The sequence below is a fragment of the Oratosquilla oratoria genome, chromosome 40 (assembly GCF_046742065.1).
Source record: "Oratosquilla oratoria isolate Oo_2021 chromosome 40, ASM4674206v1, whole genome shotgun sequence".
Lineage (NCBI taxonomy): Eukaryota > Metazoa > Arthropoda > Malacostraca > Stomatopoda > Squillidae > Oratosquilla > Oratosquilla oratoria.
In genome coordinates, this window is record NC_134816.1 from 39,842,122 (window position 1) to 39,865,625 (window position 23,504).

At 45.8% G+C, this 23,504-nt stretch overlaps 1 protein-coding gene across 9 annotated transcripts in view; it reads left to right on the forward strand.

The window, feature by feature from the left end:
• The window catches only part of LOC143020802 (uncharacterized), a 244,563-nt gene that overhangs the window by 200,277 nt on the left and 20,782 nt on the right, over positions 1-23,504 (forward strand). For 7 of the 9 annotated variants that reach the window (XM_076177567.1, XM_076177564.1, XM_076177570.1 and 4 more), the window contains 11 exons: positions 5,224-5,430; positions 8,180-8,529; positions 8,817-9,928; positions 11,202-11,320; positions 15,012-15,145; positions 15,550-15,691; positions 16,573-16,828; positions 17,118-17,355; positions 18,309-18,459; positions 18,889-20,304; positions 22,957-23,254. In XM_076177567.1, the coding sequence (XP_076033682.1) occupies positions 5,224-5,430; positions 8,180-8,529; positions 8,817-9,928; positions 11,202-11,320; positions 15,012-15,145; positions 15,550-15,691; positions 16,573-16,828; positions 17,118-17,355; positions 18,309-18,459; positions 18,889-20,304; positions 22,957-23,254 (4,423 nt within the window). Of the gene's footprint in view, positions 1-5,220; positions 5,431-8,179; positions 8,530-8,816; positions 9,929-11,201; positions 11,321-15,011; positions 15,146-15,549; positions 15,692-16,572; positions 16,829-17,117; positions 17,356-18,308; positions 18,460-18,888; positions 20,305-22,956; positions 23,255-23,504 lie in introns of all 9 variants that reach the window. The other 2 variants (XM_076177571.1, XM_076177573.1) reach the window with 2 other exon arrangements.

A 23,504-nucleotide genomic window follows, 5' to 3' on the forward strand; every position in this document is an offset into this window, starting at 1 on the left:
AATATGACGTCATAGTCTGGCGTCAGCAGGAATGTAACGTCTTGCACATCTGGCGTCAGTAGGAAGAATGACGTCATACACGGTCGGTGTCAGCATGAATGATGACGTCATGCACGCGTCAGCAGGAATGATGACGTCATACAATAAACTTTTCGTTATGATGTGAACGTTCTGGTCATCTATAACGGTCTGTCGATGGATCAGAACCCGTCCGCCCCCCCCCTCCTTTCCCACCCCCAGGGGGGGCCTCTCCCCTCCCTCTCCCCCGCAGTTGAATTAAATCACCTATACGTTTGCCAGAAGACGTTGTATAAAGCGCGCCAAGATGTGTGTGTGCGCGCGCGCGCGTTTCTTGTGACTGCCGTCAGTCGATTTTATTACGTGGTGTTGCTGTATCCGGCCTACATGTATTAGCGTTGAACCTGGTATGTTATTGCGTGTTTGGATGTGCGCGCGGGAGAGGACCTTAGGGAGGAAGGAAGAGGAGGAGGAGGAGGAGGAGGAAGAGGAAGAGAGGAGGCATAAGTGGAGGCAAAGGAGAAGAGGGGAGGACGAGAAGATAGAGGGGAAGAGGAGAGGAGGAGGAGGAGGAGGCTCTTCCTCTTCTCCTCCTCTTCCTCCCGTGGGAAGCCTTGCGATCCCAACAAAGGAAGAAGTTTCCTCAAATCAAAGGTGATTAACCCGTTATTGGCTATGACGCGCGCGGATCCGCAACGGCTGAAGATTTTATTCACCATAGAATGGGGGATGGGGGGGTGGGGAGGAGTTCTGGGGGGATGGGGGTCTTCCTTTTTTTTTTTTTTAAGGATCATTTGTTTGAGATAAATGTAGATTATGTGAAAGGTGTTTTAAAGTGTTTTTAAATGGTTTACTTATTTTATTTGTTTGTTATTGTTTTTTTCTATTTATATTTTATTATATTTTTATTATTATTATCTTTATTATTTATTTAGTTTTTATTTTTATTTTACTGATATTGGGAGGACGAAGAATTGCTGGTGCCACGGGGGGAGGGGAGACCTTGGGGGGATAGAGAATGCCCCCCCGAACATTAACCTCCCCCCCTAGTGGGGGGAGAGGCTTAACCATAATAAAACCCCAAAAGTGCTCCACCTCATGCAAAGGTGTAGTACACGTAAATGAAATCCAGAAGAACGAAGCGAGGAGAAGAGAGGTCGGTGGCACTGGGAGGGGGGAAAGGTGGGGGGATTTAGGGGGCTAAGCGCCAGTGGAAACAGCCGAGGGATGCAGCGCATCAACTTTGACGAAACGTGGAGGAGGAGGAGGGTTGGTCATGGCTTCGTGTGGATCGAGATGGGTGGATGGGCGGGTAAGCAAGCCGGGATTGGTGTTGGCAGAGGAAGAGAGAGGAGGGAGGAGGAAGAGGAGGAGAATATAGAGAGAGAGGAGGGAGGAGGAAGGAGAGGATATAGAGAGGAGGGAGAAGGAAGAGGAGGAAGAGGAGGGGAGGAGGAGAAGGAAGAGAGAGGGAGGAGGAGAAGGAAGAGGGGGGAGAAGGAGGAGGAGGGAGTGTTTGTGGTGCTCTGATTGTTGGAACTTGCGCTATTGATCTCCACTGACCCGACATGGGGCTCTCTCACAGTTGTCTGTCTGTCTGTCTTTCTGAATTCAGCCAATGCTCCTCCTCCTCCTCCTCCTCCTCCCCCCCCTCCTCCTCCCCCCCCTCCTCCATCCTCCTCCTCCTCCCCCATCCTCCTCCTCCTCCTCCAGCCACTGCTTATTCCACCTCTTCCTTCTGCTTCTCCTGCCTCTTCCTCCTTCTCTTCCTCTTCCTCCTCCTCCTCTACCTTCTCGACCTTTTCCATCCTGTCTTCCTCCACACCCTCCTCCTCCTCCTCCATCCCTCAACTCATCAAAATTCCACTTGATTCTGTGCACCACATCACTACCCACCCCTCCTCCTCCCCCTCCCCCTCCCCCTCCCACCTCGTCCTCATCACCTCACATTCCCCCCACACACTGCCCTTCCCCCCCACATTACCTATTTATTCCCCCCGTTTCCATAAACATTGCTTCCCCCTTCCCCCTCACATTTTCGTTTGATGCTCCCCTTTTCCACAAACATCATTGTCTCCCCCTCTCCCCCTCCTTCCCCCTCTCCCTTCTCCCCCTTCCCCCTCCAATCCTCCCCTTCCTCCCCCTTTCCACCACACCCACCTCTCCCCTTCCTTTCACTTTCGCTCTCTCTCCTCTACGACCTCCGTACCTCCTCCTCCTCCTCGCCCTCTTCCTCCTCCTCCTCCTCCTCCTCCTCCTCGCCCTCCCTCCCATGCTCCTTTTGTACTCTTTATCTTCCAGTCCTCTCTTGCTCGTAACTTTATCTACTGTTGGTCCCCTCCTCCTCCTCCTCCTCCTCCTCCTCTTCCAGTCACCATACTCCTCCCTTTTTCTGTTCGTCAGTTTCCCTATAATGTTGCCTTTTTTCCTTAAACCAACTCGCATCCTCCCCTGTGACCCTCTATCCTCTCTCTCTCTCTCTCTCTCTCTCTCTCTCTCTCTCTCTCTCTCTCTCTCTCTCTCTCCATGACCCCTCTCCCTTACCGTCTCCACCTCCTCACCATCACCCTTTCCCCCTCCTCCCTTCCTCCTCCACTATCACCCTCACCCCCCTCCCCTTTCCCCCTTTCTCCTTCCTCCCCCTCCCTCTCCTCCCCCCACCATCACCTCCCTCCCCTACCACCCCCCCTCCTCAGTTCAGCCATATTGCCCCCCCGCCCGTATCCCCCCACAGGGGGTAGGAGTGGGGGTGGGGGAGTCCTCTTCAGGAGCTTAACTCGAGGCTGTAAGGTCTGCGAGATCAAATCATTCCATGTACCAACTACGGCGCCACTGCTTCCATCTCTATCTCCATCATTTCCATCACCTCCTACCTCCTCCTACCTCCTACCTCCACCATCTCCTCCACATCTTCCTCCACCGGCACCTCATCCACCTCCTCCTCCTCCTCCTCCTCCTCCCCCCCTCCAACATCACATCTTCCCCCACCACTTCTTCCCCCTCCTCCACCACCTCACCCTCCTCCACCACCACCTTCCCCCTCCTCCACTACCACCTTCCCCCTCCTCTACCACCACCACCTCCCCCCCTCCTCTACCACCACCACCTCCCCCCCTCCTCCACCACCACCTCCACCATCACCTCCCCCTCCACCACCTCTTCCTCCCCCTTCTCCTCCTGGTCCAACTCGGTAACCTTTCGTTGTTTTGACATTTCTTATTTGCTCCTCCTCCAGCTTCTGTTTTCATCCTGACCCCGCCTCCTCGCCTCTATTATTGCTTACGACATAGAGAAGTTTGCAGGAGTGACGTGGCAGGGGTCGGCGCGGTCGTGCGACTTGTGGGAGAGGACAACTGTCAATGGCCCCTTGTTTTATTAATTAATCCATTTTGTTTTTACTGTTGTCTGTGTTGTGTGAGAGCAGCGGTGTTTTTTAACTGCTGTCTGTGTTGTGTGAAAACAGGATTATTATTTATTTATCTATTTATTTATTTATTTTTTTTTTTTTTTTTTTTTTACTGCTGTCTGTGTTGTGTGAGAGCATTTTTTTGCGTGTGAAATAGATAATGATATCACGTGTTTGGATCGAAATTAATGTTGACACGAAATTTGGTTTGTTTACCATCTCTAACAACAACAACAACGAAAACAGCGCGTCATCTCGACTGTAAATAAACCCTTAATCACGAACAAGCTAATAAAATTGCCTGACGACAGCTAGATTAATATGTAAAGCACCACTTTGGACGCTTAATCGCCTTCGCTACTGACCGAGCTAAGCGTAATAGTATAGAACCTCCTTTAACTACAACAAAGGGGTTAAAGATCTCGTACAGTCGTCAACTCGTTTATTTAACTTAACCAAGATAATTATTTTAACCGTTTTTCTAAGTCACTGAGTTTAGGTTAAAAAAAAAAAAAATTATATATATATATATATATATATATACATACATACACACATACATACACACATAATATCGGGGTCACGTTTTATACAGAAATAACTTATGTATTGGGTATGATGTATTGATTTATTGATTTGTTTATAAAGTCGAGGGGGGGAAGGGAGGGTGAGCGAGTGGGTTCGAGTCCTGGGCACGACACCAAACAAGAGGCTTGGGACGTGAAAGTAAATCCATTAATAAATCTATTATTTAATTATTGTATTTGTTTATTATTTTTTCTATTTTTTTATTAATTGTTTTGTTGTATTTTTTCTTATTTTTATTTTTTATTTTATTTATTTATTTATTTATTTATTATTATTATTTTTATAATGTAGAGTGAACACTGTGTATGGATTGTAAGGTCTGTGGAACAGGGCTCGATTGTTGCTCATGCATCCATCTCCATCGCAAATTCTTCACAGAAGCTTTTTGGCCGTTTTCTTCCATCCACTCCCTCTCTTCCATTTCCTGCCTCCCCCCCTCCCCCCCCGTCCATTATTTATTTCTCTCTTCCCCCCTTCCCTCTCTCCCCCCTTGCTCTTCCTCCTTCCCTCTCTCTCTCTCTCTCTCCTTCCTTCTCTCTCTCTCTCTCTCCTTCCTTCTCTCTCTCCTTCTCTCTCTCTCCTTCCTTCTCTCTCTCCTTCTCTCTCTCTTTCATCTTTCATTCCTCTCCCTTCCTTCCCTCTCACAACCTCTCTCCACCTTTACCTCTTCTTCTTCGTCTTCATCCTTCTCCTCTCCTCCCTCCCTCTCTCTTCTTCACCTCATCTTTGCCCTCCCCTTTCCCCCTCCTCCTCCTCCTCCTCCTCCTCCACCAAGACCACCTCCACCTTCACTTTCTCTTTATCCTTCCTCTTCCCCCTCTTCCTCCTCCCCCTCTTCCTCCTCCTCCAACACCAGTTCCACCATCCACCTTCATCTCCATTTCCCATTACCTATCCTTTTCCCGTGCCTCTCATCCCTCTATCTTCCTCCTCCTCCTCCTCCTCCTCCTCCAACACCACCATCCCTACCACCTCCTCCATCTTCATTTGCCGCTCCCATTTCCATCTCCATCTTCCATTCCCTCCTTTTCCACACCCCTCTTACATCTCCATGTGTAGATAGAATTAATCCTCGCAATTATATTAAAAAACCCGAACCTAAACGTTAAACGATAGTTTAATTCTAATTCCTTGCTACTGCATGCGCAAAGTCGCGATTAGCCAATAAGTCCGACGTGCGACCCCAAGTAACTCGTAACATTTATTTCCAGAACACAACGATGCCCATCTGCTGTGAGTGCCTTGGTACTGAGGACAGTGTGGAGGGCCGTTTTGTGTCGTGCTCCACCTGTGGGACTTCGGTTCATCCGCGGTGTCTGAGGAGGCCGGACCCCGCCTTCTCCGTGAGACTACAGAAGCAGGGCTGGTTGTGCGAAGACTGCAAGCTGTGTGTTATTTGTCGGAAGACGGCAACAGAGGTGAGGGCTCTAGCGTGTGTTGGTCGACGTTTTGCGTGCGCTTTGGTATATATCGTTTATGCAAACATTGTGCACATGTCTACAACAAGGTAATGATGAAAGTAAAAAGATCCATATATTTCGATCACTATCTCAAACCTCTGCTTGTACGGACGTTTGGTCCCACTTGGGGAATTGTCCCAGGACATAAAACACCACCAATTCCAGAAGTGGGTTTATGTCGTGGGGTCAAATGTCAGCACAAGTGGTGGTTGAAGAGACTTAGGTCATGCATATACCAAAAGGTCTTGAATCCCCCTCCCGTACAAGAGGGGTGGCCTAATCAAAGCATACATCCATCTCTCACTCGTCAGATGAATAAATAATTTAGAGATAAATAAGCTAGAAAGTAAAATGAAAATGAACAAGGAACTGTGACGACAGGAAATAAGAAACATGACAAAACAAACCGCAAAAGAAAATGAAACTATAAAAACAATAACAGTAGATTACTAGGGCTTTTTCCCCCTTACAAGGGAGGTAGCCTAAGTCAAAAAGCATAATTCCATTCCCATTTTGACCCCCCATTCACCACCCCTCCCTCCCTCCCTCTTATCTTGACTCCTCCTTAATAACAGGTCATCCCTGCATCTCGCCCGTTGCCCTAGGTCAAAAGCAATCCAGCAAGACACAGCACATCCACAGCAAGGCCACTTCACTCTGTCAGTGAAAATCCCCTCCCCACTCTGTCCCGTCGTGCAGAAACCAGAGAACTCCCTTTGGGCTGTCAAAATATCATACATACATACATACATATACCAAGGCTTTTTCCCCCTTACAAGGGAGGTAGCCAAAAAGGGAAAGGCATAAAATCATTTCCACCCATTCCATCCCTGAATACACTCCACACCCCTCCACCCTCCCTCTTATCTGAGCACCTCCTGGATGATGGGTCATCCCTGCACCTTGTCCACTGCCCTGGGTCAGAAGCAGTGTCGCAAGACACAGCACATCCACAGCAAGGCCGCTTCATTAAATCGGCGACCCCCCTCTCCGTCCCCCATTGTATAAAAGGAGAGGACGGGGAGAAATCCCTTCGGGCTGCGTCAAATTTTGTTCACACATACTACCTCACCCCCCATCCCCCCACCCATTCCACCTCATGCAATCACAACATCATCCATATACAACCATTCTCCATTCACCCCTGTCTTCTGTCCTCTCCCGTCCTTCCTCAACAGACATTCCCCTCTTCCCCAAAGCCCCGTTCACCCCATCCATCCACCTCATCCTAGGACGTCCCCTCATGTCACTCCCTCCACATCTGCCTTCCATACCTCCTTTACTAGTCTTTCTTCACTCATTCTTTCCATGTGTCCAAACCATCCTAATATTCTTTCATCAACCCTATCGCCCAGCTCCTTTTCCACCCCTGTTCTCCTCCTCACCTCCTCATTTCTCACTCTATCTAGCCTAGTAACCCCCATCATACTTCTCAGACACCTCATCTCAAACACATTCAAACTCCTTCTCTCTTCTTCTCTTATGTTCCATGTTTGTGCCCCATACAGTGCTGTTGGCACAATCACTCCTTCATACAGTCTCCTCTTAGCATCCATTCCCAAATGTCTATTCCTCATTACACTCTTTAATCCACCAAGGCATTTACTCGCTTCTCTCAATCTACATTCTACCTCCACCTTCACTCCACCTTTTCCTGCCACATTTGCACCCAAGTATCTAAAACTGTCCACTTCCTCCAGTCGCTCTCCCTTAATGCTCACTTCCAGTCTACTACCACTTTCACCCCTTGTACATCTCATCACCTTACTTTTACCCACATTTATCTTTAGCTTTCTATCACATATTCTCCCAAACTCTGCCACCAACTTCCTCAATCCCTCCTCCGATCCTGCCACAAGCGCAGTGTCATCCGCAAACAACAGCTGGCTCACCTCCCACTTTTCTCCATTTTCTTTAACCATCTCCAATCCCTGACCCACTACCCTTGCATTTACCTCTCGCACCACCCCATCCATGTATAAGTTGAACAGCCAGGGCGACATAACGCATCCTTGACGCAGTCCCACCTTTACCTCGAAGCACTCACTCTCTCCATTTCCAATCCTGACACAAGCTCTACTACTCTCATAAAAACTCTTGATAGCTCTCAGAAGCTTTCCTCCTATCCCGTATATCTGCATAACCTCCCACAGTGCCTTTCTGTCTACCCTATCATAAGCCTTTTCCAGATCCATAAAATCCCAAAAAACATCCTTCCCCTTTCCTATAGCTTTCTCACATATTTGTCTTACACAAAGATCTGATCTACACAACCTCTACCTGTCCTAAATCCACACTGTTCCTCACCAATTACTCCTTCTGTTCCTCTCCTAATCCTCTCAATCAAGATCCTCCCATAAGCCTTCCCAACTACACTTAACAAGCTAATCCCACTGAAACTACTACATTCACACTTGTCCCCTTTTCCCTTGTAAAGTGGAAATATCAATCGCACATTACGTACACCAAAAGGCCCTTTACCCCATATAAGACGGGTGACCTGGCCGAGGCATACACCCACTTGTCTCCCATCCAACACTTGCTTGTTGTTCCCCTTAACTTGGCTTCTCTTGGATGAAGACACCCAGCCGCCACCCCCCCCGGCTTTATACATAGTTTCATAATTTTTTCTTTTATGTTAAAGATATATTCCAAGCACATATCCTAAGAGATTTCGTCTAAATACAAGTCTTATTCTCCATTGCAGGTGTTGGGGAGTCTAGTAATATGCTTTACCTGCGACAATGGCTACCACACAAGCTGCATGTCCCCGCCGCTCCAAACTAGGCCTTCCCAGGTAACCAACTGGTGCTGTGTGAAGTGTTCGTGCCCCAGTATAACGAAAAGCTTCGGCAGTAGTGGTAACCTTAATAGCAACAGCACCACCACCACCATCACCACTACCACCACCACCACGACCCAAGCAAATAGTATGCACGTCAATAGCGAAAAACTCGGACTCAAGAAAAGGGGCAGACCACGGTCGAGACCATCGTTTCCTGATGCAGCGAGGAGAAGAAACTATAGTAGTTCTTCGTCGTCATCGTCGAGTTCAAGGTATGGTGAAGGTTTCCGTTTAGTATGGTGGAATAATAGTATGCTGATTTTCTTAAAAACGTTGTTTTCCTAATGAAATGTATAAAGGTGCCGGACCCCATCACAAAGTGGGCGGCAACACAGTAGTTGAATTTGAAGTTTTACAAGTCTGTATTTTCAAAAACATGTCTTTATAATGAATGCACCAAAGATGACATTCTCCATTATAAGGGAGATTGCCGATTGAGAGTGTACACAATAGTTTTATCTTGTGGGCTGTACGCTGTAGCATTTCCTTAATTTTGCAGATCTGCACCGTGTTGGCGAGGACCCACGGACAACAACCAATCATTGATAGTGTCAAGAGGAGGCGTAAGCGAATCGGAGGAGAGTGAGGGTATGCAAGGTGCTTGTGTTGCACCCATGAAACTGTCGAGTGATAAACTATCTAAAGAAAAAGCCAAGTTTTTCAAAAGAAGTTATAGGGACAAGAAGGGCAGAGGGCAGCACAAGCCTTCAGACCGAGTGGGAAATGCAGAAAGGGAAAAGAGGGTGGAGTCGAAGCGCCAAATTAGTTGTAGTGACTCGTGCCCGAGTGTGAAGGACAGCGTGGGGGGCAGCAGCAGCAGTAGTGATGATGAGTCGGGGGCGGAGATGCTGGCGGAGTCTCGCGTGGGCTTTAGGGACGGGCAGCATACCATATGGAAAGGCTGCGGTGGGGTGATGTTGAGTGACAAGGGTGCTAACCGAGACGGCACAGGCTGCTTTGTGCTGTCTCAGAATAAAGTGTTCAAAGGCCCAGACTCGCGAAGGACAGGAGATAGGATATCGAGGAGTGAGGGGGAAGGCGACTCAGGGAGTGGCACCCCGACAGAGGAAAGAAGTTCATCTTCCACTAATTCCTCAAGTGCTGTTCTCGCTCCAGTCAAAGGGCTGTTCGATGGGCTAAGTCACCTCTACCAGCCCTTCCAAACACGCAAGAGGCCCCAGCAGGATCGCCCCAAGGACTCTGGACCCAAGCGACTACGCAAGGTCTCAAGAGATTCTCAAAGTCAGCTTGCCAAGAGTAGGGTAGATGGGCAGACTGGTGACCATGCCCGGGGCCCCTGTTTGGCTGGCGAGAGCCTTCGGCTTCAGGGGGGTTCCAGCAGTGGGAGAGATAGGTCCCCTGTCTCGCCTCACCGGTCCCCACACAGACTACTGCCGTGCGAAGGAATAGCGGTGGCTGGTGGAGGAGGGAATGGTAGCAGTAGTAGTGGCAGTAGTGGTGGTGTTGTGGGCAGTGGCCTCACCTCGTTGAATCCTGGTGCCAGCAGTGGTCCACCGTGCCAGGCAGCAGCAGAAGGGCGCAAGTGGCGTAAACTGCGGCCCGAGGCGGCCTGTAGTGGCCCTGGAGGCGGAGTAGGAGGAGGCGGCCAGGGTAAGGCGCTCTGTGGACCGTGCTCTGCTGCCATCTACATCTTTTGCATGTCTGTAGCCCTATTATGCATGTGTCTTGTAGTTTTTAGTAGTGTGTGTCTGTGTATGCGCGTGTGTGTGTATTTGTGCCTTGTAGCTTTTGTCAACCAAATAGCAGAATGCCTTGGGCTCTTTGCTGTCCTTTATTTCTAATTTGCACCCAACACGCCACGTTCTCCTCCTCAACACCGAAACACTTTTCTCTCAAAATCAACCAATTCTCATCTTGGAAGTTTCTGCCAAAGCTTCAGTGTTTGCTGTAAATGACCTCTTCTGCTTCTTCTTTTTAATACGTTTTCAAGCATTATCACCATTATTATCATTATTATACTTCAGTCCCTCTTATTTGCTCCTTGTTTGTCATTTACTTTTATCATTTTAGTTTGTAAGTGTTGTATCCGTAGAAAACTATGACTTGATTCCTGGAACCCTCAAGCAAAAGTGCATCTAATTTGCTTATGTTTTTGTAGCCGTAGGTAGTGAAGGCAGATATTACTAACGGTGCCCACAGTAGTCTGCCCGCGCCTTCACACCCAACACATTTTTAGTCGAACATAGGAGTCCAAGGAAGGAGCAGAGATGTATCCGTGCTAAGAGAGTTTAGTTGAATGACAGGAGAAGCACTTGAAAGGACACAGTGCTGCCTGCCAGTATGTGAGTGTTGGTTGAGTCTGGGAGAAGGATCCACCTGCCCCAACTACATGTTACATATTATATATAACACCCTTGGTTTCATAATAACCATTAACTATAGTCTGGCTAGGTGGCTTGCCTCTCATCTTGGCTACCTTTGTCTGGGCTGCTGTTTTGTCAGTGGAATGAGTTTATTTTGCCTTATGCTTTCTATATGTCTGTGTTCGGTAAATTTAGGACTTGATATCCTAATTGGGTTTGTTTACACACAAAAGGGACCATGAAAACTGTTGGTCTTGCAAATCTCCCACCAAGTCTGGCACAGTAAGCCCTAACCTCACTGCTGCCCTTACAAAACTAATTTACCGAATGCTGCTTAGGTACCTAGGTAGCACCTCTAGCTTGCAGGATGGAAAGGTGTAATATATGTTCTTCACGCAGGGGCTTTGGTCCTTCCTTGTATTACACTTGATTTTGTTCTCAGTGTAAATTAGCCAATCAGTGTTCCATATATTGACATCTCTTGGTTATGTAATGGAGGATTTTCATAACAAGTGTGGACTTGCTTGCTTTAGCAGTTGTTGACAAAATGTTGTTTTCAGTAACCCAATCAGAACCCAGCACCACCCTAACGGGGCGCATCAATCGGTCTACCCTGCCACCCGGCGTGACGGAACGGGACCTCGATATGTTTAGACGTGCTCAGGAAAAGGCTAGTCAGGTAAGAAACGATTCGAGCTCTTGTTCGATTAAATGCGAAGGTTGGACTTCAGGTGTTGTTTAAAGATCTAAGTACCGTAAACCCTCGATATAATGGACGATATGTCGTTATATCTGAAGATCCGTTATAACTGAGGATCCATTATACATACATACATACATATACCAAGGCTTTTTCCCCCTTACAAGGGGGGTAGCCAAAAAGAAAAAGGCATAAAATCATTCCCACCCATTCCATCCCTGAATACACTCCACACCCCTCCACCCTCCCTCTTATCTTATCTTATCCTTTCGAGGATCCATTATATCCGGACAGATCTGTTATATCCCAAAGTTTGTCTGATGTTAGAAATTAGTAGGATTAGAAATTCCATTAAACCCACGATATGGGGACAGGGGTCTGTTGTTGTGTCCGGAGATGATCCATTATATCCAATGGAAATACTGGACAGATCCGTTATATCCCAAAGTTTGTCTGATAGTAGAAATTAGTAGGAATAGAAATTACAAAGCCTTGGTATATGTATGTAGAAATTACAGATATAACGGACAATATTGGGACGGGTTTACTATTATTATATCCAAAAATCTGTTATAACCAAGGATCTCTCACTATAATGGATGAAAATCCAGTTTGTCCGGTCAGATTTTTTGTCTGTTATATCCTATATCCAGTATATTGAGATGTGTTACGTCGAGGGTTGTTTACTGTAGCAAGTCTGGAGGGCATTATGGCTGAATAGGTAAAACAGTCTTCAGACTAAAATTGGGTTATATGCATGGGATGAAATTTGACCAGAAAATCAAGGGAGCCTTTTCAACAGAAGCATCTTGCTGAAATGATTTGGAAGATGAAATCCAGCCACAGAACAAATTGTATCATTGTATATCAAAAATAATTCATGTTTGAAAATATTAAGTTGTGCTGATGGATAAGTGACAGTGATTTATTAGTATAGGACTTTTGAAATTTGGCCAAAAATATGCGAGTGCCAACCTGGATTCTGCGGGAAGTGGTAGTGAAGTTGGAGACGTAAAAGAACAGTTGTCATCAAACATTACTAGGCTAATGGTGAGGGCATAGGCCTAGCCAGTTGTTGTCCTATGATGTTAGATTCCACCCCCCTTCATCAATGCATAGGTTGTAAATGGATCTTTGTCCATATCACTGTTCTTCTCGGAAGATATGGAGATTGAAGGCACCAAAACACTCCAGTCAGTCAGTCTTCATGGTTAGGGAGAGAAGACATTTCGTAAACTTTTATTATCTTTAAATTTGTGGATTGGAGAGCACCAGGAACCAATTGACCTATCCCTATTGCTGGGTGATAGAGCCACTCGGAACAAAATTGAGTCAAATAACGCCATTGGGGGTGCGAAGATATGTGTATTGTATGTGATTATTGATAAGAATATTCTGGGTTTTAATTACCTATGCACAATGGGTAGGGGATGGGGGGTGAGGGAGTATGCATGAGAAATAAATTGACGCAGCACGAAGGGATTTCTCCTCGGGTATTCCCCTTTTCTGTATGGAGGGGGGGAGGGGTCGCCGATTTTATGAACCTGCCTTGCTGTGGATGCGCTGTGTCTTGCGACACTGCTTCTGATCCAGGGCAGTGGACAAGATACAGGGATGACCCGTCATCCAGGAGGTGCCAAGATAAAAGGGTAGAGGGGAGTGGAGTCTATAGGGGATGGAATGGGAGGGAGTGGTTTCTATGCCTTTGTCTTTTGGCTACCTCCTGTGTAAGGGGAAAAAAGCTTTTGGTATATATATATATATATATATATATATATATATATATATATATATATATGTACGCATAGTAGCAGTCTCGTATTTTTTCTGGTCAAAGCTGTGATGTTATTCAACAAAGCACAGAGCAGAAGGCTCTGGGCTGGGATCTTGGATTGATGAAAAGTAGTAATCTTTGTCAAATTTCTATTTTGAATCCAGAACAAGATCTATAATATATACCAGTGTTGGTTAAGTTTGTTATTTTTTCTTCAAACATGTCACTAGTAGATTTTCAATAATAAATAGTTATAAGTGTGAAAAATTATCAAACTTAGTTTTCAATTTTGCACAGAAGGTAGAGTCTGGTTATTTTTTTAGAAGTGATACAATATTTGACGCAGCCCGAAGGGATTTCTCCCCGTCTTCTCCTTTTCTGTATGGGGGGATGGAGAGGGGGGGTCGCCGAATTTATGAAGCGGCCTTGCTGTAGATGTGCTGTGTTTTGTGACACTGCTTCTGACTCAGGGCTGTGGACAGGATGCAGGGATAACCCATCATCCAAGAGGTGCCAAGACATGAGGGAGGGAGGAGGGTGGAGGGGAGTGGAATATATAGGAAATGGAATGGGTGGGAGTGGTTTCTATGCCTTTTTCTTTTTGGCTACCCGCCGTGTAGGGGGAAAAAGCCTTTGGTATATGTATGTATGTATGTATGTTACAATATTTTAACTGAACTGCAGTTTGGATAGACGTTGAGCACCTTGGTATGCAGCAGTTTGAAACGTTCAAAAATATTAAACGTACATGTGACACGTGGGATCTTAAGTGCTAGAGTAGGAAATAAGCCAATAGATGAAGAGGATGATAGAGAGGAGTATTGAAAGCAAAATGATAGCAAACCCTGTGTTTAAGAAGAAAGATAAACATAAGTATATATGGGATGTATTGGTGGGAAGGTGGATTGTGTAGTGGTGCCCAAAAGGAGGATTGGAAGAGTTCTGGATCAAAATGTGTTCAGAGGAGAGAGAAGTGGATTGTCTGATATTAGTCGTGGAGGCAGAAAGGTACTGAAAGTGAGCAATTTGAATGAGGATGAGAAATACATACATATACCAAAGGCTTTTTCCCCCATACAAGGGAGGTAGCCAAAAAGAAAAAGGCATAATAACTATTCCCACCCATTCCATCCTGAATACACTCCACTCCCGTCCACCCTCCACCCTCCCTCTTATCTTGGCACCTCCTGGATGACGGGTCATCTTGTCCACTGCCCTGGGTCAGAGGCAGTGTCGCAAGACACAGCAAGGTCACTTCATTTCAGGATGAGAAATAAAGAATAATAATAGAAGCCATTAGAGAGGTGTGGGATGTAATAAAAGCAAGAAAAATCGGAGAAATATAAGAACAGTGGGTATGTTTCAGGGAGGAGGTGCTAAGGTAAGGAAAGAAAGTGTGCGAGAGGAGGAAGATATGAACGACAGTTGACCATAGTCACTGGCGAGAGAGGGGCCAACGAACTGTGTCTGTGGGAGGCAGATCCTGACTGCTTTCACCACACAGTTCCACGAGGATGGAGGTCATGGGGGCAGTGGGGGGGGGGGATAATAGTGAGGGACGAGATAAAGAGGATGGTGGTGATAGTTTTTTTTTTAATACATTGCCATGGTATTAAAGTGTTATTACATATTACCAGCTGTATCCAGCTGTCCGATTGTTTGCATTGAAAAGATAGAAAGGTTGAAAGAAATGAGATGGTGACACATATAAGTTAACAGATGAGGGATCAGATTGAAGCCATTTACGTTATGGTGCATTTGTTTTTATGCTTGTTGTAGACTGAACCATTCAATGTCCGTAGAATTATCTTCCCATTTACGTTAATCCTTTCGCTGCAGAGTGAAAGAGTTAAGGTTTACGACGAGTTTGTTTCTTAACATATTTACGTATTTTAGGAGATGGAGAAGAATCGGTCTAATGTGCAAGAAAAGGACCCTTTCAACATGTCAAGATGTCCTGCCAGTATAGACTTCGGCCAGTACGATATCCAGACGTGGTACTCGGCTCCGTACCCACAAGAATATGCTAGGTGAGTAAAAGGAAGAGGAAATCGAGGCAAATTCATCTCGACTTCATTTTCCGCCAGTTATAACCTCATAGACTGAGGATGCTTGTTGGCCAAGCAGGTTAGGGCGTTGCTACCTGTGACGGAGGTCAAGGTGATGGTGGCTCGAACTCTGCCACCAGCGAGTTGGACCAAGGGCATGGTTAGTTAAATTCCACGTTACAAAGGCTTCTGTAAGGGGCACTGGCCTAGCCTCCTGATACGAGGGAGTTTTGTGACGTTAAGCCAAGTCGTCGTCATCAGACTAAGCGTAAAACGTACTACTGAAAGTTTGAAATGTGATCATCTGATGTTCCTTTCACTATTATATGAAAGGATCATTACCATTAAGAAATATGTGAATGATAGTATCAAATTCTTGTTTACAGATTAACAAAAATGTACCTGTGTGAATTTTGCCTCAAGTATATGAAGAGCAGTTCAATGCTTGGGCGGCATTTAAAAAAGTGTCGGTGGCGCAATCCGCCTGGCACAGAAATATACCGGAAAGACAACTTGTCCGTGTATGAGGTAAGTTGAGTTTAGTTTTTTCGTAAGATGGCAAATTAAAGATTTCATTTTGGCATGAGGGGACGGAGAGGGTGGGTCGCCGATTTAATGAAGCGGCCTTGATGTGGATGGGCTGTGTCTTTGTGACACTGCTTCTGACCCAGGGCAGTAGGCAAGATGCAGGGATGACCTGTCATCCAGGAGGTGCCAAGATAAGAGGGAGGGAGGAGGGTAGATGGGAGTGGAGTATGTGGAGATGGAATGGGTGGGAGTGGATTTTGTGCCTTTGTTTTTTGGCTACCTCCCTTTTAAGAGGGGGAAGAAGCCTTTGTTATATGTATGTATGCATTTTGGAAAATTACAGGTAAATGTATTTAATCGTTGCTCCAGCGCTCTTGGTGTCTTTGGTTCCATGATGGCTGGTTATAGGATCCTTTAACAGATCTGAAAAATAAAGTTGAATTGTTCTCTGACTTTCTGTATTTCACACGAGTAATAGGAGAAAAGCTTTCAATAGTCATCAGCTGTCACTAAGAATTGGTAGAAAAAATAGCAAAGTTTGCTTTCTCAAGTTCTTTTTCAGAACAGTTTTGAAATTAAAAGTTATCAAAGATATGTCAAGAAAAAAATATATATATATTTGCAAGATACTTCTATAATCACAGCACAGTTTCACCGACACTGAGAACTCATGATCTTTGAGCTAGGAAACTGGAAACTTGGAAAAGATACTGTAGTCTTAACAACAAGACATTTCTTTATAATACTGATATGGTTTGTTTTTGGTTCATCATTGTAGACAAAAGCTTTTGTTGGAATCTTATTTCAATTGACTAAGCTGTTTTTAGACCACAAGACATACTGTGATTGTTAATGTGTTTTATTTTTTTCATTCCCAACAGGTTGACGGCAACGTAAGCAAAATCTACTGCCAGAACCTGTGTTTATTGGCCAAGCTGTTTCTCGACCACAAAACCTTGTACTACGATGTGGAACCCTTCCTCTTTTACGTCTTAACCCGCAACGACGACAAGGGCTGCCATCTGGTGGGCTATTTCAGTAAAGAGAAGCTGTCGGCTCTCAAGTACAATGTATCATGTATCATGACCATGCCTCAGTACCAACGGCAGGGCTACGGCAGATTCCTCATCGATTTCAGTAGGTTTTCCTCGAGTGTTTATTATTTTTCTTGGAAGCTCGCCAGTTGAGTGGGTTAGGGCACTGTTACTTGTGGCGAAGGTTGAGGGGATGGTGGTTCGAATCCTGCCACCTGGGAAGTTGAACCAAGGGCATTATGGTTCATTAAATTCCACACTGCAAAGCCCTCTGTGAGGGGCACCGTCCTAGCCTTCCGATGGGAGGAGTTTGTGATGTTAAACCATATCATCATCATCATATCATTACTCCAGTGTGGAATTAATCAAAACTTTTTACTTTTCCCCCACAGGTTATCTCCTCTCGAAGCGTGAAGGCCAACCTGGCACGCCTGAAAAGCCGTTATCAGATCTTGGCCGGGTCTCCTACACGGCGTACTGGAAATCGGTGTTGCTGGAATATCTGTACCGCACCAAAAGACGGAATTCCTTCAGCATACACGAAGTGGTGAAAGAAACAGCCATGTATCCAGCGGACGTTGCCTTTACTCTGAGCATATTAGGTTTTGTTAAGAAGGACAGCAATGGACAGTAAGTTGAGCTTCGTGTTGTTGCCTCTCGTCTTTTACGATTTGTGGTGTCCCACCTCTGTATCTCATTGTATCTAATTTGCTCTCAAATTCTTGTATTGTTTTTGCACACGTTATTGTTTCGTCTAGTATGTTACATATATCCGCCACTCTGTAGGGAAAGCTGTTTCTTCTTCCTGCTCCTACTCCTCCTCCTCCTCCTTCTCCTTCTCCTTCTCCAGTGTCTTCTATAACTGTCCTTTTTGAGTTTCCTTCCATGTCCTCTTTTGTTTCTCTTATTTAGTAAATCGTCTCCATCAAGGATTTCCACATCTCTCATAATTCTGTACGTAGATGGTCAACATTTTGTGAGATTTAGTAATCTCTCCTCAGGTTGGACCTTAATGTGCTTATGTCATTTTGACCGAGTCCATATTTAAGTAAGACATACTTAGCTTATCAAGAATTGTTTATATTCTTTTTTTTTACTTGTGAAGTGCCAACTTTAAATATATATACTAAGGGCTTTTCCCCCATATAAGGGGGGTAGCCAAGTCAAAAAGAACACATCCACTTACTTCCACCCAGTCCACTCCCATCCACCACCCTTTGCCCTCCCTCGTCTTAGCTCCTTGAGGATGACAGGCCATCCCTGTCTCCTGCCCACTTCCTGGGTCAGAAACAAAGCAGCAAGGCACAGCACATCCACAGCAAAGCTGTTTCACTTATGTAGCAACCCCCTTTCCCTACTGCTGTGGATGTGCTGTGTCTTGCGACACTGCCTCTGACCCAGGGCAGTGGACAAGATGCAGGGATGACCCATCATCCAGGAGGTGCCAAGATAAGAGGGTGGAGGGGAGTGGAGTGCATTAGGAATGGAATGGGTAGGAGTGGTTTTTATGCCTTGTAAGGGGGAAAAAGCCTTTGGTTGTATGTATATGTATGTACTAATTGAGAATCTTTACTCTTTTGTAGACTGGTACTTAGTATAAATTGGGAGACGGTGGACAGTTACCATGGAAAGCAGCAGAACAACCCACGGAGACTAAAATTGGATCCCGAAGGTCTTCGGTGGTCACCTTTGATATCAGGAAACGATTCTTCGTGTCAAGAAGATTCAGACGAGGTAGATTTATATTTCCTCAAGCTGTCTGACATTTTGTACAAGTTCAGGATATTTTGTATGGGTTTTCGTGAAAGTAAATTGATTAAAAGCATATTACTCTCAACTGAAAAATTGTTGAGTTCAGGATATTTTTTTTGTAGGGATTTTCTTGAAGGAATTTAAGAAGTATATACTCACAGCAGAAAGATGTAAGGTTTTGTTGATAAGGTTTAGACTTCTTAAGTTGTGTGAGATTTTTAAGGTCTTATGATAGTATTTCAACCCTAATTACATAAGAATGCAAGAGACCATAAGGCCTACACTAGGCAGCTCCGTATCCATCACCACCTGTCATCCCCATCCATAAAGTTGTCTAATCATTTCTTAAAGCAACTTATGGTTTTAGCACTTACTACATGGTTACTAAGTTTATTCCATTCTTTCTAACAGGAGGAAGAAATGGTTCAAGAGGAGAAGTTAGCGATCACAGGAGAACCAGTGGTGGAAGAATTAAAAGAGGAAATAGAGGAGAAGCAGCCGGCTGAACTGGAAGTTGTTACCTCAGAATCTCCACAGCCACCACCGTCTCCCCCTCCCCCTGCTCCTCCTCCTCCTCTTCCAGTCGCCGTTCTCTCAAGCCCTGTCGTCGACGAAGTTATGGACGAGAAGCAGGAAGCAGTGGCGTCGCCTCCAGCACCACCGTCGTCTCCTCCACTTCCTCCGTCTCCTCCGGTGCCGACACCGGCACTACTGTCATCTCCAGAATCGGCACCGGCAGCAAAACCAGCAAATGCTTCAACACCTGCACTGTCACCCGTGTCTCCACCTGCACCAAAATCGACACCAAAGCCAGCACTGAAGTCGACACCAAAACCGACGCCAAAACCAGTCCCGACACCGTCACCGAAGCCGTCGCCGAAGGCAGCACCAGTACCAGCACCAAAACTATCACCAACATCATCATCACCAAAACCCACACAGTCACCAGCACAATCACCAACATCAAAACCAGCACCAACGCAGCCGCCTTCCTTATCAAAATCGTCACCACCAACTTCAGTACCATCTGAAGGAAAGCTTCCAGTGCCGTCGGCAGCAAAACTTCCAGGGTCATCAGCAAAGCGAATAGTGCCGTCGGCAACAAAATCTCCAGTATCGCCTGCAAAGCCAGCTGCTGCTACACCTTCAGCACAATCAACGACAAAACCTTTGACGCCGTCAGCAACAACACCGTCGACGCCTCCCACGACACCACCAGCACCATCAAAAGCGACACCCTCAGCAACAGCACCATCAGCGACCACACCACCTGCAACAGGAACACCTCCAGTGGCAGTGGCATCGACATCACCAGCACCGGCAACACCCCCAACGTCGTTGGCACCAACATCTCCGGTGCCATCCGCAGCAACACCTGCAACGTCAGTAGCAGTACCGGCACAGTCGCCAACAGCTGCAACATCTCCAGCACCAGCAGCAGCGACACCGACAGCAGCGGCAGCGGCAGCACCGACAACACCGTCATTAGTGACACCTCCAAAAGCAAAAGCTGCCACACCATCAACACCCTCGGGAGCTGTTCCTGCGGAATCGTCGGTAGCGAAACCACCGGCACCCTCAACAGCGACGCCTCCAGCAACGCCGCCAGCACCGTCGGCAACTCCGCCTGCGCCGTCGGCAGACACACCCTCTACGCCGTCTTTGGTTGAGGAGCCAGTTACTCCAGTTGATGGACTGGTAGAGGAAGAGAGTAGCAAATTGGTGCCCCGGAAACGAGGTCGTCCACCGAAGGGAAGCAAGGTCACGACAGTACCCATTCCAGTTCAGATACCAGTGCCTGCTCCAGTTCCAGTATTAATGTCTAAGGTAAGTTGTTAGAGGTTTTTAGCTTGGAAGGCTAACCCAACTCTCATTATGATGGTGGGGAAAGAGAAAGAGAGAGAGAGAGAGAGGGAAAAAAAAAAAAAATCGCCAAGTTTGACTAAAAGGGTCCGAGACAAGACACCATGAGCATAGCTGTTTTCCTGTATAGTACAGTTAACTGGGACAACAGATTGACCAATTGACCATAAGATCTGGAGACATTAAAAAATAGCTGAGGTGGAGAAACAGTATTGAGGAGGAACCAGGAGTTATTGTGACTGGTAAAAGATAGTTGGAGAGTATCCATCAGGGATAGAGGCTTTGTCATAGATAGTGGGGAAGGATCATTGGACCTTGGTAAAATTTGCTGGAGAAGATATATTAAAAGATAGAGATGTAGTCAAAAAGGTATTAAGGAATCAGTGGTGATGGAGACTGGTAAAGGATAATTGGGAACTATCTGTCAGGGATAAAATGCTTTGTCAAAAAATAGTGTGGAACAGTCATTGGAGTTGCAGACTCGGGTAAAATTTGCTGGAGAAGACCCATCAGAAATTGGGACCATAAAAAGGGAAAGGGGAAGGAACTGTTGGAGATGGAGATGTAGAATTTATTATGGAAGCAGTATCAAAGATGGTGACTTACGTAGAAGATTAGGGAGTAGAAAAAAGGGAAAGAGGAAGGAACTGTTGGAGACGGAGATGTGGAATTTATTAAAGAAGCAGTATCAAAGATAGTGATTTCTATGCCTTTCTTTTTGGCTACCCCCCCCCGTGTAAGGGGGGAAAAGCCTTTGGTATATGTATGTATCAAAGATGGTGACTTGGGTAAAAGATTAGGGAGAAGAGTCGTCACAGTTGGAAACCTGGTTGAAAGGTAATGAGGAGGATTCTTCGGAAATGGAAACTTGGGTGAAGAAGAATGGAAAGTGGAGAGGTACAGCCTAGGCAATCATTAGTTCCCATGAATAGGAAGAGTCCGATGATAAATTGGTGAAAATTTTCTTCAAGGTCCTTGAGGAACTTATGAGAGGGCCATATGAGTCAGTGATGGAATAGATAGGAGGTTCCCAAACTGGGGGTAATGGAGGGGAAAAAAAAAAACGGAATTCTGAAAATAAAGAAGCCAAGAATTCCTCAGCTAGCTTCAAGCATGCAATTCCATCCATCCCACTGATGTTCTCAACATCTTTGGCAGTAATTAGAGATGCACAGTACTCAGATACAATAAATAAATGAAATTATCTCTAGTATTTCAATTTAGCCACATATATCAATGTGAAAAGGTAACATGCTTAATGTGGCATGTTAAATTAGGTAACAAACTGAAAAAGTTTGGGAACCACTGGGGTAGATCAATCTATTGCCCCCTGTTTTTCATGTAGAAGACCCGTAGATAAATTGGGCATATCGGGATAATAATCTCTCTATCTAAATACCAGGGGCTTTTTCCCTCTTATAAGGGAGGTAGCCAGTCAAGACACACACCCACTCGCATCCACTATTGTTCTTATCCTTATACATACATATGTACATATACCAAAGGCTTTTTCTGCCCTTACAAGGGAGGTAGCCAAAAAACAAAGGCATAAAATCCACTCCCAATCATTCCATCCCCACATACTCCACACCCACTCATTCCATCCCCACATACCCCACTCCCATTCACCCCCTCCCTCCCTCTTATCTTGGCTCCTCCTGGATGATGGGTCATACCTGCATCTCACCCACTGCCCTGGTTGAGATGCAGATTTCTTATAGAACAAGAAAAATGGTTAGCTGAATGTGAAATATAAGACAACTTGGAGTAATTTGATCAACAAAGGAAAATCATTCCAAGTTTATCTGAAGAGATTGTCATGTTTGATCTGAAGAGTTGCATATTACTGCTGATGAAATGACCACTGATTTCTTAACCCCTTCCATACGGTGCCGCACACGTAGGCGTCATGGGGAGCGAGTGTATTCGCGAGGCTGCCATATCGGCGTCTTGATTATATTTATTGTAGTCGCCCCTCCATAATGACATTCTTTCTAATTCTTTTGTAATCGCATTTTCTATGGTTATCAAAATTCACGGGTGAAGAGAGAACGATCGATATAAGCGGTGACTATATTTTATGATGCGAGTATTATTACGACACGTCGTACGGCTGGCATTGGTTGCTGCCACCGAGATCTAAGTCCATGACGCCTACGTGTGCGGCACCGTATGGAAGGGGTTAAATGAATGATCTTAAATTTCATTGGATGAGGTTGTGATGCATGAGGTGGAATGGATGGGGGATGGGGGGTGCGGTAGTATATGTGAGAAAAATTTGATGCAGCTCGAAGGAATTTCTCCCAGTCTTTTCCTTTTCTGCATGGGGGGGACGGAGAGGGGGGGTCGCCGATTTTATGAAGCGGCCTTGCTGTGGATGTGCTGTGTCTTGCGCCACTGCTTGTGACCCAGGACAGTGGACAAGATGCAGGGAAGACCTGTCATCCAGGAGGTGCCAAGATAAGAGAGAGGGTGGAGGGGAGTGGAGTGTATTAGGGATGGAATGGGTGGGAATGGTTTTTATGCCTTTGTTTTTTTGGCTACCTCCCTTGTAAGGGGGAAAAGCCTTTGGTATATGTATGTATGTATTTATTTATTCATTTATTTTTGTTTCAGAACGAGAAAGAAAGTGAGACGAGAGAAATAGAGAAGGAGAATATTCACCAACAGAGAAATTGTTTAACTTCGGACAAAAGGACACCAACCAAGGAAGAATCCAAAGAAGACGAGTATGTTTTCAAGGAGGAGGAGGAAGAAGCCTTCAAGCCGACCTTTCGTAGCCGAAAAGAAGATCACAGGCGGACGCACACTCTAAAAGAAACACAGTTTTCTAGTGATGGAAGAGGGAGTAGAAATACGAGGCGGAACAAAAAGGATGATGTTCAAGAGGAACAAATTGAACCTTTGGAGAAAGGTAATGTTCGACATCGCATCGTTTTGTCGTTGACCATTTCCAACCACTATGGGACTGCTGGTCACTGCAAAACTCGAAGGAATCATTATTATTATGTATCTGTAATTCAAGGGGGTGTTGCTGATTTAATGAAGCGGCCTTGCTGTGGATGTGCTGTGTCTTGCAACACTGCTTCTGACCCAGGGCAGTGGACAAGATGCAGGGATGACCCATCATCCAGGAGGTGCCAAGATAAGAAGGAGGGAAGAGG